Source organism: Coregonus clupeaformis, chromosome 40 (assembly GCF_020615455.1).
Source record: "Coregonus clupeaformis isolate EN_2021a chromosome 40, ASM2061545v1, whole genome shotgun sequence".
NCBI lineage: Eukaryota > Metazoa > Chordata > Actinopteri > Salmoniformes > Salmonidae > Coregonus > Coregonus clupeaformis.
The window spans coordinates 13,226,097-13,242,310 of NC_059231.1; the positions used below are offsets into that span (position 1 = coordinate 13,226,097).

Sequence of the window (16,214 nt, forward strand, 5' to 3'; positions counted from 1 at the left end):
TCTTTTTAGATCCACCAGGACCTCCTTCCAACCCAAGAATTACTGACACCACCAAGACAACAGCCACATTCAACTGGGGTAAACCCCATTACGATGGTGGCCTAGATGTAGCCGGATACATTGTTGAGCACAAGAAGGAAGGACATGACGATTGGGTCACAGATGTCACAAGATTGAGAATTACAGAATATGTTGTGTCAGACCTGAAGGCTGGTGGGAACTACTATTTCAGAGTCAGAGCCATGAATACAGAGGGAATTGGTGAACCAGCAGAGGTTGAAGAAATTGTCGAACTTGAGGACCGTGAGACACTTCCCGACTATGAGCTTGACGCTGAGTATAGAAAAACCCTTGTTGTCAGGGTCCGTGGATCCATTCGTATCTTCGTACCAATTAAAGGACGTCCAGTTCCTGAAGTAACCTGGATGAAAGATGCCGCCATTCTTAGAAAAGGTGGCCGTGAACACATTGATACTACAGAGTCGTATACTCTCCTGGTTATCCCTGACTGCACAAGATATGATGCCGGAAAATACATGGTGTCATTAGAAAATGTTGCTGGTAAGAGAGACGGATTTGTTAACGTCAGAGTACTGGATTCACCAGGACCACCTGTGAACTTGATACCACGTGTCATCACCAAAACAAGCATCACTATGCAGTGGGAAATCCCCATTATTGATGGTGGATCAAAGATCATTAACTACATCATTGAGAAGCGAGAAGCCACAAGGAAGGCTTACACGGTAATCAGTACAACCTGGCAGAAATGTTCCTTCAAGTATGACAACTTGGATGAAGGCTCTGAATATTACTTCCGTGTATCCGCTGAAAATGAACTGGGTGTCGGCGAGCCAGCAGAGACACCTGAGACAATCAGAGCATCCCAAGCACCCACTGCCCCTGAAAATCTGTATGTCACTGATGTATCAGCGGACACTGCAAGCCTTGCATGGACGAAGCCAAAACATGATGGCGGCAGTAGGATTACTGGATACGTTATTGAAGCACAGAAGAAGGACACCGAGACATGGACCCATGTGACAACTGTAAAGGCTCTTGACTACACAGCCACAGATCTCATTGAAAATATGGAGTATGTGTTCCGCATCATGGCAGTAAACAGCTCTGGCAGAAGTGATCCACGTGAAAGCAGACCTGCTATCATTAGAGAACAAACAGCAGCACCTTCGTTTGACCTGCGTGGAGTCTACCAGTCCTTGGTCATTGCTAAAGCTGGTGATAACGTGAAGGTTGAAATTCCTGTTCTGGGTCGCCCCAGGCCAACAGTTTCATGGAAGAGAGGAGAGGACACACTTAAACAGACACAGAGAATCAACACTGATACTACTGCAACTTCAACTACTCTCCACATCAATGAGATCAAAAGGACCGATGGTGGTACATTTTCAATGACCGGCAAAAATATCCTTGGAACAACGACAGAGACAATTACTGTTGAAGTCCACGATATTCCAGGACCTCCTACTGGGCCAATTAAGCTTGAAGAAGTTTCATGTGACTACATTCTCATGTCATGGGAAGGTCCGGAGAATGATGGTGGTGTACCCATTAACAATTACATTGTTGAAGCTAGAGAAACCACAGGCACATCATGGGTTGAATTAGCAGCAACAGTTATCCGTACGACATTCAAAGCTGCTCGTCTCACAACAGGAATCACATATCAGTTCCGTGTCAAAGCCCAGAACAGGTATGGCATTGGACCCTGTATAGTCTCAGAACAAGTGGTTGCTGCTTATCCATTCGATGTGCCAGGACAACCAGGCATTCCTGAAATCGTCCACTTCAACAAGGATTCTATGACTATTAGCTGGGATGAACCAGCTTCCGATGGTGGAAGCCCCATTTTGGGATATCACATTGAAAGGAAAGAGAAGAACAGTATCCTGTGGCAGGAGATCAGCAAAGCACTTGTAGCAGGGAACATGTTCAAATCAACAGGCTTGGTGGATGGAATTGCCTATGAGTACCGTGTTATTGCTGAAAACATGGCTGGTTTGAGCAGGGCAAGCAAGCATTCTGAGACTACCTTTGCTTTGGATCCAGTGGACTCACCTGGCCAACCAGTGGCATTGAATGTAACCAGACATGAGGTGACTCTTCAGTGGACAAAACCTGAAGGTGATGGAGGATTCTCAATAACTGGGTACCAAGTAGAAAAGAGAGAACTCCCAGATGGACGCTGGCTTAAGGCCAACTATAGCAACATCCTTGAGACAACATTCACTGTTAGCGGGCTCACAGAGGATGCTACTTATGAGTTCCATGTTATGGCAAGAAACTCAGCTGGTGCTCTCAGTAAGCCATCTCTACCATCAGAGGAAATCACTTGCAGAGATGACATTGAGGAGCCTAAACTTGAAGTTGATACAATCTATAATAGTACTGTGGTTGTTAAAGCAGGAGATGTCTTCAAACTTGCTGCCAGCGTAACAGGCAGACCAATCCCAACACTGCTATGGACCAAAGACGGGAAGGAACTTGAAGATACGGCAAAGTTGGAAATCAAACTTCATGACTTTTCTACAACCTTAGTCAACAAAGATTCTCTAAGAAGGTGCGGCGGCACATTCACTTTAACTGCCAGCAATCCTGGTGGTTTTGCAAAGCATACCTTCAATGTTAAGGTTCTTGATAGACCTGGACCTCCAGATGGTCCACTTGCTGTAACAGACGTCACTGCTGAGAAATGTATCCTGTCATGGCTGCCACCATCACATGATGGTGGTGCAAAGATTCTACACTACATCATTGAGAAACGTGAAACAAGTAGACTTGCTTGGACAAATGTAGCATCAGACTTACAAGTGAACCGGTTTAAGGTTATCAAGTTGTTGAAGGGTAATGAGTATATCTTCAGAGTTATGGCTGTCAACATGTATGGAACTGGAGAGCCCCTTGAGTCCAACCCAATGGTGTCTACAAATCCATATGTGCCAGCTGATGCTCCATCAACACCTGAGGTGACGACCATCACAAAGAACACCATGGTTGTTTGCTGGGAACGCCCTGATCACGACGGTGGAAGCGGCATTTTCAACTATGTTGTTGAAAGGAGAGACAAAACTGGTCTTCGCTGGGTTAAATGCAACAAGAGGACTGTAACTGACCTGAGGTACAAAGTATCTGGACTCACACCAGGGCATGAATATGAATTCAGAATCATTGCAGAAAATAATGCTGGTTTAGGCACACCAAGTTCTTCAAGTGAATTCTACAAGGCAGTAGATACAATCTTCCAACCTGGACCACCTGGAAATCAAAGAGTCTTGGACACAACCAAGTCATCCATTACAGTTGCATGGAACAAACCTGTATACGATGGTGGTTCTGATATCATTGGATACATTGTGGAGACCTGTCTACCTGAGGAAGATGAATGGACAATTCGGACCCCTAAGAAGGGATTAGTTGGTACATCATTTACCATCACTAACCTGGTAGAAAACCAAGATTATAAAATCAACATTTGCGCAGTTAACTGTGAAGGGGTTGGAGAGCCAGCAAAAGTGCCTGGCACACCAATTGCAGAGGATAGGCTGCTTCCTCCTGAAATTGACCTTGGTGCAGAGCTTCGTAAGGTTGTCTGCATTAGAGCTTGCGGCACATTGAGACTCTTTGTACCTATTAAAGGAAGACCAGCTCCTGAGGTCAAGTGGTCCAGAGAAAATGGAGAGCCTGTTACGAGAGCAACTATTGACACCACATCATCATTTACTGCTCTTATGGTTGAAAATGTTGACAGATTTGACAGTGGAAAGTACATGTTGACAGTGGAAAACGCCTCAGGAAGCAAAACAGCATATGTGAATGTCAGAGTGCTGGACACACCTGGGGCACCACAAAGCCTCATAATCAGGGAGGTCACCAGAGACTCAGTATCACTCATGTGGGACACACCCCTTATTGACGGTGGCTCCAGAATTAGAAACTACGTTGTGGAGAAACGTGAATCAACAAGAAAAGCTTACTCCACAGTTTGTGCTCAATGCGTTAAATCTAGCTGGAAAATTGGTGGCCTGGAGGAAGGAAACACATATTTCTTCAGAATTCTGGCTGAGAATGAATTTGGCATTGGCCTTCCAATAGAGACTCCTGAGGCAGTCAGAGTATCCGAGAAGCCACTTCCACCAGGCAAAGTAGCTCTTGTTGATGTTACAGGCACCAGTGTCTCTCTGTCTTGGGAAAAACCAGATCACGATGGAGGAAGCAGAATCTCAGGATATATTGTTGAAATGCAGGGCAAAGACAGTGAAACTTGGACCCAGTGTGCGGTTGCAAAAATCACACAAGCTGTTGTTCTTGGACTGACACAGGGTGAAGAATATATGTTCCGTGTGTCAGCACATAATGAAAAAGGAACCAGTGATCCTCGTCTACTTAGTGTACCTGTGGTAGCCAAAGATCTTGTCATTGCTCCAGTATTCAAGCTGCTGTTTACCACATTCAGTGTATTGGCAGGAGATGATCTTAAGATAGATTTGCCATATGCTGCTCGTCCCAAAGCAGTTGCGACCTGGCTCAAGGATGGTGTCGCACTCAAAGAAACAACCAGAGTCAATGCTGATGCCACTGATAAACATTTGTATCTTGTGGTCAAGGAAGCCAGTAGGGAGGACGTGGGCAAGTACACCATCAAACTTGTAAACACAGCTGGTGAAGCAACAGTGGACATTGGGGTTGTTGTTCTTGATAAGCCTGGTCCTCCGACTGGCCCAATCACCCTTGATGAAGTCACTTCTGACAGTGTGGTACTGTCCTGGAACCCACCTACATATGTGGGTGGTTGTGCTATTAACAACTATGTAGTAGAAAAGAGGGAAACTACCTCCACAAATTGGCAGATTGTGTCTGCAACAGTTGCAAGAACCACCATTAAAGCAGCTCGGTTAAAGACTGGCTATGAATATCAGTTCAGGATCGCTGCTGAGAACAGATATGGAAAGAGTCCAGTACTTATATCAGAAAATATTGTTGCTCAATATCCATTCAATCTCCCAAGCGCTCCAGGGACCCCAGTTATACAATCATCTACAAAGGACAGCATGGTTATTGTATGGGAGAAGCCTGGTAGTGATGGTGGGAGCAAGATTTTGGGATATCACCTTGAGAGTAAGGAGAGAAACAGCCTCCTTTGGGTGAAACAAAACAAACAGCTGATCCCAGACTCGAGGTTCAAGCTCGGTGGTCTTGACGAAGGTATCGAATATGAGTACAGAGTTTATGCTGAAAATATTGTTGGGGTTGGCAAAGCTAGCAAATGTTCAGAAATCCGTGTAGCAAGAGATCCCTGTGACAGTCCTGGCAAGCCTGAAGCTGTCATTGTCACAAGAGGAGCTGTCACTCTCCAATGGACTAAGCCAGAGTTAGATGGAGGTAGCAAAATCACTGGCTACATTGTGGAGAAGAAAGAGCTGCCTGAAGGGCGCTGGATGAAGGCCAGTTTCGCCAATGTCATTGAGACCCAATTTGTTGTGACTGGCTTAGTTGAAAACCAGTGCTATGAGTTCCGTGTCATTGCAAGAAATGCAGCAGGTGTTTTCAGTCTTCCATCCGAGAGCACTGGGTCTATTACAGCAAAGGATGAAGTTGATCCTCCCAAAATAGAGATCGACTCAAAGTACTCTTCAACAGTTGTTCTGATGGCTGGTGAATCGTTCAACCTTTGTGCAGATATTTTTGGCAAACCTGTGCCCTCAGTCCATTGGATGAAGAACAACATAGAAATAAAAGATGCTGCACGCCTTGAGATAAAGAACACTGCTTTTAAAGCATCTTTGAGTGTTAAGGAGGCAATCCGTGTTGATGGAGGCCAATATATCCTACTTTTGAAAAATGTAGGTGGAGAGAAGGCAGTGAACATCAATGTCAAAGTGTTGGACAGACCTGGTCCACCAGGAGGCCCAATTTCTATCTATGGAGTCACAAGTGAAAAGGCTTGTATTGCCTGGAGACCACCAGCACAAGACGGAGGTAGTGATGTTTCTCATTACATCGTTGAGAAGAGAGAGACTAGCAGATTGGTTTGGACTCTGGTTGAACCTAAATTGCAGACTCTAAATCTGAAGATCTTAAAACTTGTTCCTGGAAATGAGTATGTCTTCCGAGTGATTCCTGTAAACAAATACGGAATTGGCGAGCCTCTTGAATCGGAGCCAATGATTTCCAGAAATCAATTTGTGACACCTGATCCACCAACGGATGTGGAAGTCTCTACCATCACAAAAGATTCAATGGTGGTAACCTGGGAAAGACCTGAAAACGATGGTGGCAATGCCATTTCTGGATTTGTCATTGAGAAGCGTGATAAAGAAGGTGTGCGCTGGACCAGATGCAATAAGCGTACAGTGAGTGAGCTGCGCTTCAGAGTAGCAGGTCTTCTTGAGAACCACAGCTATGAGTTCCGAGTTTCATCTGAGAATGCTGCTGGAGTTGGTAAACCAAGTGAACCCACTATTTACTATAAAGCATTGGATGCTATCTTCACATCAGGTCCACCAAATAATCCCAAAGTGACTGACACAACAAGAACATCTGTGTCCTTGTCATGGGGCAAACCTATCTATGATGGTGGCTGTGAGATTCAAGGATACTTAGTGGAGGCCTGTGAAGGAGCATCTGATGAATGGACAATGTGCACTCCACCAGCTGGAATCATAAACACTAAATTTACAGTTACAAAACTCCTAGAGAAGCACGAGTATAAATTCAGAGTCTGTGCCATAAACAAGGTTGGTGTTGGTGAGCATGCAGATGTCCCTGGATCAGTTATTCTAGAGGAGAAATTGGAAGCACCAGATCTTGAGCTTGACGCTGACATGAGAAAGATGATTAATGTCAGAGCTGGAAGCGCTCTTAGGTTGTTCGTTCCTGTTAGGGGACGGCCGGCTCCTGAACTGAAATGGGGAAAGGCTGATGGAGAACTCAAGGAGACAGCACAGATAGACAATACAAGCAGTTACGCCTCACTTCTGATTGAAAACGTTGACAGATTTGACACTGGCAAGTACACTGTTACTGCAGAGAATTCCAGTGGAGTTAAATCTGTCTTCATCAGTGTCAGAGTACTTGATTCACCTAGTATGCCTGCAAATTTTGCTATCAAGGAGATAACAAAGAACTCAGTCACCCTTACTTGGGAGCCACCTATTTTGGATGGTGGGTCTAAAATTAAGCAATATCATGTTGAAAAACGAGAAAGCACTAGGAAAGTGTATTCCCCTGTCACAACATGTCACAAGATGTCATGGAAGATTGAACCACTTGTGGAGGGAAGTATCTATTTCTTCAGGGTTCTTGCTGAAAACGAGTGGGGCATTGGCTTACCTGCAGAGACCCCAGAACCCCTAAAGATTTCAGAGGTACCTCAACCTCCCGGTAAAGTAACAGTTCTGGACGTGACACGTAACAGTGTCTCGCTTAAGTGGGAGAAACCAGATCATGATGGAGGCAGCAGAATAAGCCATTATGAGATTGAAATGCAAGCCAAGGATAGTGACAAATGGACATTATGTGCTCAATGTAAATACCTTGAAACTACTGTCACTAGCTTAGCCCAAGGAGAGGAGTACCAATTCAGAGTAATTGCTGCCAATAGCAAAGGAAAGAGTGACTCTAGACTTCTGGCCAATCCAGTACTAGTAAAGGAACTTGTCATTGAACCTGACATAAGACCTAAATTGACACAGTACAGTGTACAGGTCGGTTATGATCTGAAGATTGAAGTTCCCATTGCTGGACATCCTAAACCAGTCATTACATGGACAAAGGACGGTGCTGCACTGAAACAGACCACAAGAGTTAATGTTGTCGACAGTGCACGCAATACACATCTAACCATCAAAGAAGCAACAAAAGATGATGGTGGATTGTATAGTATTAATATTACCAATATGCATGGCTCCAAAGATGCCACCATTGAAGTAATCACACTGGATAAACCTGGCCCACCAACAGGCCCAATCAAGATCGATGACATCAGTGCTGAAAGTATCACACTTTCCTGGGAACCACCCTCATACACTGGTGGCTGCCCAATTTCAAATTACGTTGTCCAGAAAAAAGATGCAACCACAACCAACTGGGTAGTAGTCTCTGCCACCGTGGCAAGAAATACCCTGAAAGTGACAAATCTAAAAACAGGTGCAGAATACCAATTTAGGATCTGTGCTGAAAACAGATATGGCAAAAGTTATGCTATTGATTCTGAGCCTGTACTTGCCCAGTATCCCTTCAAGGAGCCAGGACCACCAGGAACACCTTACGTATCTTCATACACTAAGGATTATATGGTTGTGGAATGGCACAAACCACTTTCAGATGGAGGCAGTGCCATTTTTGGCTATCACATTGAGAGAAAGGAAAAGAACAGTATCCTTTGGACAAAGATCAATAAATCCCTCATCCAAGACTGTAGATTTAAATCTACTCCTTTGGAGGAAGGGATTGAATATGAATTTAGAGTGTCTGCTGAGAATATCGTTGGCATTGGCACATGCAGCAAACTCTCTGAGGGATATGTGGCACGTGACCCATGTGATCCTCCAGGCACCCCAGAGGCTATCATTGTAACCAGGCACTCCGTGAAACTGAAGTGGACAAGACCACAGGATGACGGTGGCAGTCTGATCACAGGCTATGTGGTGGAGAAACGTAATCTCCCAGAGGGAAGGTGGATGAAGGCAAGTTTCACAAATGTCATTGAAACCGTATTCACAGTTCTTGGTCTAACTGAGGACTGCAAATATGACTTCAGAATCATAGCTAGGAATGCCGCTGGGTCAATCAGCAAGCCCTCTGAGAGCACCGGATCCATCACAGCAAAGGATGAAGTTGATCCACCAAAATGTGAAGTTGACTCAGTGTATAGCCAGGTTGTTATCATCAATGCTGGGGAAACATTTACACTTGAGGCTGCTGTACAAGGAAAGCCAATTCCCACAGCTCAATGGTTCAAGAGTGAAGCATTAGTGGAGAATTCAGCAAGGGCTGAGATTATGAATTCAGATTTCCAAGCAAAGCTTGTTGTCAAAGATGCTATCAGAGTGGATGGAGGACAATATACTTTGCTTCTAACTAATGTTGCTGGAGCTAAAACTGTAACGTTCAATGTGAGAGTACTGGACAGACCTGGGCCCTCTCAGGGACCCCTCACTGTCAGCAATGTCACATGCGAGAAATGCTCACTGTCCTGGCTTCCTCCAAGAGCTGACGGTGGCAGCAGTATTTCCCACTACGTCATTCAGAAGAGAGAAACTAGCCGTCTTGCTTGGACTGTGGTTGCTAGCGATTGTGGAGCTACAATGTTCAAAGTCACAAAGCTTCTGAAAGGAAATGAGTACATCTTCCGTGTTATGGCTGTCAACAAATTTGGTACTGGTGAACCTCTTGAATCAGCACCAGTTATAATGAGAAATCAATTTGTTACTCCTGGACCACCTCAAGAATTGGAAATAGTCAATATCGCAAGGGATTCCATGACTGTGTGCTGGACTCGCCCAGAGGTTGATGGTGGAAGTGAGATTGCTGGTTACATTGTTGAGAAGAGAGATAGAGCTGGAATCAGATGGACAAAATGCAACAAACGCAGAGTCACAGACCTTCGTTTCAGAGTGACAGGCCTGACAGAGGATCATGAATATGAATTCAGATTATCTGCTGAGAATGCTGCAGGAGTCAGCCAACCAACTGAACCAACTCCTTACACCAAAGCCTGTGATCCAACATTTGAGCCTGGCCCTCCCACTAATGCACATGTGGTTGATACTTCCAAGAACTCCATTACACTCGCATGGAGTAGACCCATTTACGATGGTGGAGTCAATATCCAGGGATATGCTGTGGAGATCTGCAAAGCTGATGAGGATGAATGGACCCTATGCACTTCACCAACGGGAGTGAATGCCACTACCTTCAAAATCACCAAACTTATCGAGCATCAAGAATATAAGGTGCAAGTATGTGCCATCAATAAATTGGGTATTGGTGAACCTGCTGAGATTCTAGGAACCGTAAAACCGGTAGATGCTATGTTTGCCCCAGAGATAGAGCTGGACTCAGAGCTAAGGAAAGGCGTCGTCGTGCGTGCTGGAGGATCCATGAGGATCAATATTCCATTCAAAGGACGTCCTACTCCAGAAATAAGCTGGTCAAAGGATGAGGGTGAATTGACTAACAAAGCTCAAATTGAGAAAGGCGCCGATTTTACTCAACTGTCAGTAGACATCTGTGACAGAAATGATGCTGGAAAGTACACTCTGACCCTGGAAAACAGCAGTGGTTCCAAGTCCGCATTTGTTTCTGTCAAAGTACTTGATACACCAGGAGCACCCGTAAACTTCACAGTGAAAGATATTAAGAAAAACTCTGTCAACCTCGTTTGGGAGCCCCCACTCATTGATGGAGGCGCGAGGGTCAAGCATTACTTTGTTGAGAAGCGTGAATCCACCAGGAAAGCTTATTCCAACATTTCAAACAAGTGTACAAGGAACAGTTTCCATGTGGGAGATCTCATTGAGGGGGCAATTTATTACTTCAGAGTTATGGCTGAGAATGAATATGGTGTAGGCCTGGCAGCAGAAACAGCTGAGCCAGTGAAGACATCAGAAGCCCCTCTGCCTGTAGGAAAGGTCACATTGACTGAGGTTACTAAGACAACCGCTTCAATGGCATGGGAAAAACCAGACCATGACGGTGGAAGTAGGATAATGGGATACTGCATAGAAATGCTGCCTGCAGGATCAGAAGAATGGATCCTATCCACAACCACAAAGACATGTGAGGGAACTGTAGAAGGCCTAACAGCAGGTCAAGAATACCAGTTCAGAATTTCAGCCTTTAATGACAAAGGAAAGAGTGACACAAGGGTATTAGCTGCGCCTGTCACAGCTAAAGATGTGACTATTGAACCTAGTTTTGTAATGGCATTCAACACCTTTAGTGTCCAACATAGTGAAGATCTGAAGATGGAAATACCAGTGAGAGGACGCCCAGCACCAAATGTGGTATGGACAAAGGATGGAAAGGCAATTAAAGAGACAACCAGGTTGAATGTTTCAAGAACAGCATCATCAACAATCCTTGCTATAAAAGAGGCAACCAGAGTGGATTCTGGCAAGTACAAAATCACAGCTACCAACAGTATAGGAGAAAAAGTTGCAGAAATCGGAGTGATCATCCTCGATAAACCTGGCCCAGTCACAGGGCCTATAAAGATTGAGGAAGTGAGTTCCAATTATGTAAACCTCGCATGGGAACCACCTGCGTACACAGGAGGATGTCAAATAAACAATTACATTGTGGAAAAGCGTGACACAACAACCGTAGCATGGCACTGTGTGTCTGCAACCGTTGCAAGAACAACTATCAAAGTTACCAAGCTGAAAACCGGTACTGAATACCAGTTTAGGGTGTTTGCAGAAAACAGATATGGAAAGAGTCCGTCATTGGACTCAGCAGCTGTTGTTGTGCAATATCCTTTCAGTGAACCTCTTGCACCTGGTACTCCATTTGTGTCATCAGTAACTAAGGACAACATGGTTGTTGAATGGAAAGTACCAACCAGTGATGGAGGCAGTCCAATCCTTGGTTACCACCTTGAACGCAAAGAGAAAAACAGCATTCTCTGGACTAAGTTGAACAAACTGCTCATTCCTGACTGTCGATTCAAAACAAATGAACTTGAAGAGGGCATTGAGTATGAATTCAAGGTCTTCGCTGAGAACATTGCTGGCATGAGTCCACCTAGCAAGATTTCTGATGTTTGTGTCGCCAGAGACCCATGTGATCCACCTGGTACCCCTGAGGCAATTGATATTACCAGGAACCACGTTACACTGTCGTGGACAAGGCCTCAGTATGATGGTGGTAGCCTGATCACAGGCTATGTTGTTGAAAGGAAGAAGCTTCCTGATGGCCGTTGGATGAAGGCTAGCTTCACAAATGTAATTGAGACTCAATTTACAATCTCAGGTCTGACTGAAGAGTGTGAGTATGAGTTTAGAGTAATTGCAAAGAATGCTTCTGGTATTTTCAGTGCTCCATCTGAAAGCACTGGAGCAATTACTGCTAAAGATGAAATTGAAGCACCAACAGCATCAATGGATCCCAAGTTCAAGGACTGTATTGTCGTCCATGCTGGTGAAACATTTGTTATTGAAGCTGATATTTTGGGAAAACCACTTCCTGAAATCACATGGTTGAAAGATGGAAAAGAAATTGACCAAACTACCCCAAGAATGGAGATCAAAACCACCATTCAACGCACTGTTCTAACAGTCAAGGAATGTATCAGAGTAGATGGTGGACACTTTGTCCTGAGTCTTAGCAACGTTGGTGGAACAAAATCTATTCCCGTCAACGTGAAAGTTCTTGATAGACCTGGTCCACCCGAAGGTCCAATGAAGATAACTGGCGTGACTGCAGAGAAAGCCTATCTTCACTGGAGTCATCCATTGCATGATGGCGGTGCCAGCTGTTCTCATTATATCATTGAAAAGAGGGAAACCAGCAGACTGTCATGGACTGTAGTTGAACCCAGAATCCAAGCTATAAGCTACAAAGTGACTAAACTCTTGCCTGGAAATGAGTACATCTTCAGAGTTACGGCGGTGAATAAGTTTGGCATTGGTGAACCTCTTGAATCAGACCCAGTTGTTGCACGTAATCCTTTCGTGACACCCAGCGCTCCCTCAACACCTGAAGCAAGTGCTATTACAAGGGACTCAATGGTCCTTACATGGGAACGTCCAGAAGATAATGGTGGCTCAGACATTGACGGCTATGTCCTGGAGAAAAGAGATAAAGAGGGAATTAGATGGACCAAATGCAACAAGAAAAGACTCAATGACATCAGGTTCAGATGCACCGGACTAACCGAGGGACATTCCTTTGAGTTCAGAGTATCTGCTGAAAATGCTGCTGGTGTGGGAGTGCCAAGTGCACCAACAGAATACATCAAAGCCTGTGATGCCACATATCCACCTGGTCCTCCTAACAACCCTAAGGTGACAGACCACTCAAGCACAACTGTGTCCCTGTCATGGGCAAGACCCATCTATGATGGTGGAGCAGCCATCAAAGGATATGTTGTTGAGATGAAAGAAGAAGGGGATGATGAATGGATAACCTGTACACCACCAACTGGTGTACAAGCAACACACTTCACTGTGAAAAAACTGAGGGAAAATGCGGAATACTATTTCCGCATCTGTGCAATTAACATTGAAGGAGTTGGTGAGCATGTTGATGTTCCAGGGTCTGTAGTTGCATCTGAAAAACTTGAGGCCCCTGAGATTGAACTTGATTCAGACCTTAGGAAAATGGTCCAAGTACGAGCAAGTGCAACACTGCGTTTGTTTGTCACAATCAAAGGAAGACCTGAACCTGAAGTAAAGTGGTCCAAGATGGACAGCCCTCTTACTGAGCGTGCCCAAATTGAGGTCACAAGCTCCTACACAATGCTTGTCATCGACAATGTCAACAGATTTGACACTGGCAAGTATGTGTTGACTCTTGAGAACCTTAGCGGTCAAAAATCGGCATTCATTAATGTCAGAGTGTTGGACTCACCAAGTGCCCCTGAGAACTTTGAAGTCAAGGACATTAAGAGAGATTCTGTATCACTATCCTGGGAGCCTCCTATGATTGACGGTGGAGCTAAGGTCACACATTACATTGTGGAAAAGAGAGATACTACAAGACTGGCATTTACAAGTGTTTCAAATAACTGTGTAAGAAATTCCATGAAGATTGATGACCTTACAGAGGGTGGAATTTACTATTTCCGCGTCAAAGCTGTCAATGAGCTTGGTGTGGGTTTGCCAGCAGAAACAACAGAACCAATCAAGGTATCCCAAGCCCCCTTGCCTCCTGGCAAAGTTACGGTTTTAGATGTTACTCGCGACAGTGTGAGTCTCACATGGGAAAAGCCTGATCATGATGGTGGTAGCAAAATCACAAGCTACACAGTAGAAATGCAAACCAAGGGTGATGAGAAATGGACTGTATGCACTGAGATTAAAGCGTTGGAAGCAACTATTGGTGGACTCACAACTGGAGAGGAATATTCATTTAGGATTACTGCTGTCAATGACAAAGGCAAGAGCGAACCTAAGCCACTGGCAGATCCTGTCGTAGTAAAGGACATTACAATCGAACCTATCATCGATCTGATGTTCAACACATACAGTGTCAAGGCAGGAGACGATCTAAAGATTGATGTTCCATTCAGAGGCAGACCTGAACCTGAGGTTGCATGGAAAAAAGATGGGGCTGTATTGAAGCAGACAACCAGGGTGAATGTTCAAACAACTAAGAATTCATCAAAAATTACAATCAAAGACGCAACCAGGGAGGACTTCGGGAAGTATGAGATCACTTTAACCAATGCAGTTGGCAAGAAATCAGCCACAATAGTTGTTATCATCTTGGATAAACCTGGCCCACCAAGTGCAATCAAAGTAGATGAAGTGAGTGCTGACAATATTTCACTGTCTTGGGACGCCCCACTCTATGATGGAGGATGTCAAATCAACAACTATGTTGTGGAGAAGAGAGATACCACCACTACAACATGGCAGATTGTTTCAGCCACAGTTGCCAGAACATCAATTAAAGTTCCCCGCTTGACACAAGGCACTGAATATCAGTTCCGTATTGCAGCTGAAAACCGCTACGGTAAGAGCCATGCCGTGGACTCCGCAGCAATTGTTGCACAGTACCCCTTCGAGACACCTGGCCTTCCCACTTCCCTCCATGTTGCCCATGCTACAAAGTCTGGCATATTGGTTGCATGGGGTAAACCAGCCAGTGACGGTGGAAGTCCAATCATCGGTTATCACCTGGAAATGAAAGACCATAGCAGTATTCTCTGGACAAAGATCAACAGAGGTATCATTGCTGAAACAGAATTCAAAGTGATTGGCATTGAGGAAGGCTTGCTGTATGAGTTCCGTGTTTATGCTCAGAATATTGCTGGAATTGGACCTTGCACCAAAGCCTCTGAGCCTGTAGCTGCAAGAGATCCTTGTGATCCACCTGTTAACCTTGAGGTCATTGACATCACAAGAACGTCAGTTTCCATTACATGGCAGGTGCCAGAGAATGACGGTGGAGCCAAGCTGACTGGCTACATTGTTGAACGCAGGGAGATTCCAGATGGCCGTTGGCTGAAATGCAATTTTGCCAATCTCCAGGACACATACTATGACATTACAGGCCTTACGGAGGACGTACAATATGACTTCCATGTTATTGCAAAGAATGCAGCTGGATTACTCAGTGAGCCATCACTGGGCACAGGTGCCATCACAGTCAAGGATGAGGTGGATTCACCTCGCATTGAGTTGGAAGACAGGTTTAGGCAACTAGTAGTTGTCAAAGCTGGAGATATTTTGAGAATTGATGCAGATATTTCTGGGCGCCCACGTCCAGTCATTGCATGGACAAAGGATGGTAAAGAAATTGATGCCAAGGCAAGAGTGGAGATTACTTCAACACACAGCACCACCACATTAATAGTCAGAGACACTATCAGAAGAGACACTGGCCAGTACATTGTAACTCTACAGAACGTTGCTGGTACAAGGTCCTTGGCTGTAAACTGTAAGGTCCTTGACCGCCCTGGACCATCCTCTGGACCATTGGCGGTCACTGGTCTGACAGCAGAGAAGTGCACTTTGACCTGGGGACCACCTCAAGAAAACGGTGGTGCAGAAATCATGCACTACATCGTTGAGAAACGTGAAACCAGCCGTCTCGCCTGGACTTTAGTATATGGAGATATGAAGGCTACAACATGTAAAGTCACCAAACTGCTTAAAGGAAATGAATACATCTTCAGAGTAAGGGGAGTGAACAAATATGGAGACGGTGAAGCCCTAGAGAGTGAGCCCACCAGAGCCAAGAATGCATACACTGTCCCTGCAGCACCAACAGATGTTGAAATCACCAGTATCACAAGTGATGCAATGACAATCTGCTGGGAAAGGCCTGAATCCGATGGAGGAAGCAGCATTTATGGCTATGTTATTGAGAAACGAGAGAAAATTGGATTGCGCTGGGTACGCGTAAACAAAAAGCCTGTGTATGACCTCAGGGTCAAGGCATCTAATCTCCGTGAGGGTGCTGAATATGAGTACAGAGTCTATGCAGAAAATGCTGCAGGCTTGAGTCTCCCAAGTATTCCTACC

At 44.9% G+C, this 16,214-nt stretch overlaps 1 protein-coding gene across 1 annotated transcript in view; it reads left to right on the top strand.

Moving 5' to 3' along the window:
- LOC123482901 (titin-like) overlaps positions 1–16,214 on the top strand; it is a 57,342-nt gene that overhangs the window by 13,239 nt on the left and 27,889 nt on the right. Inside the window, 1 exon segment of the mRNA XM_045212026.1 lies at positions 10–16,214. Coding sequence (XP_045067961.1) covers positions 10–16,214 — 16,205 coding nt within the window.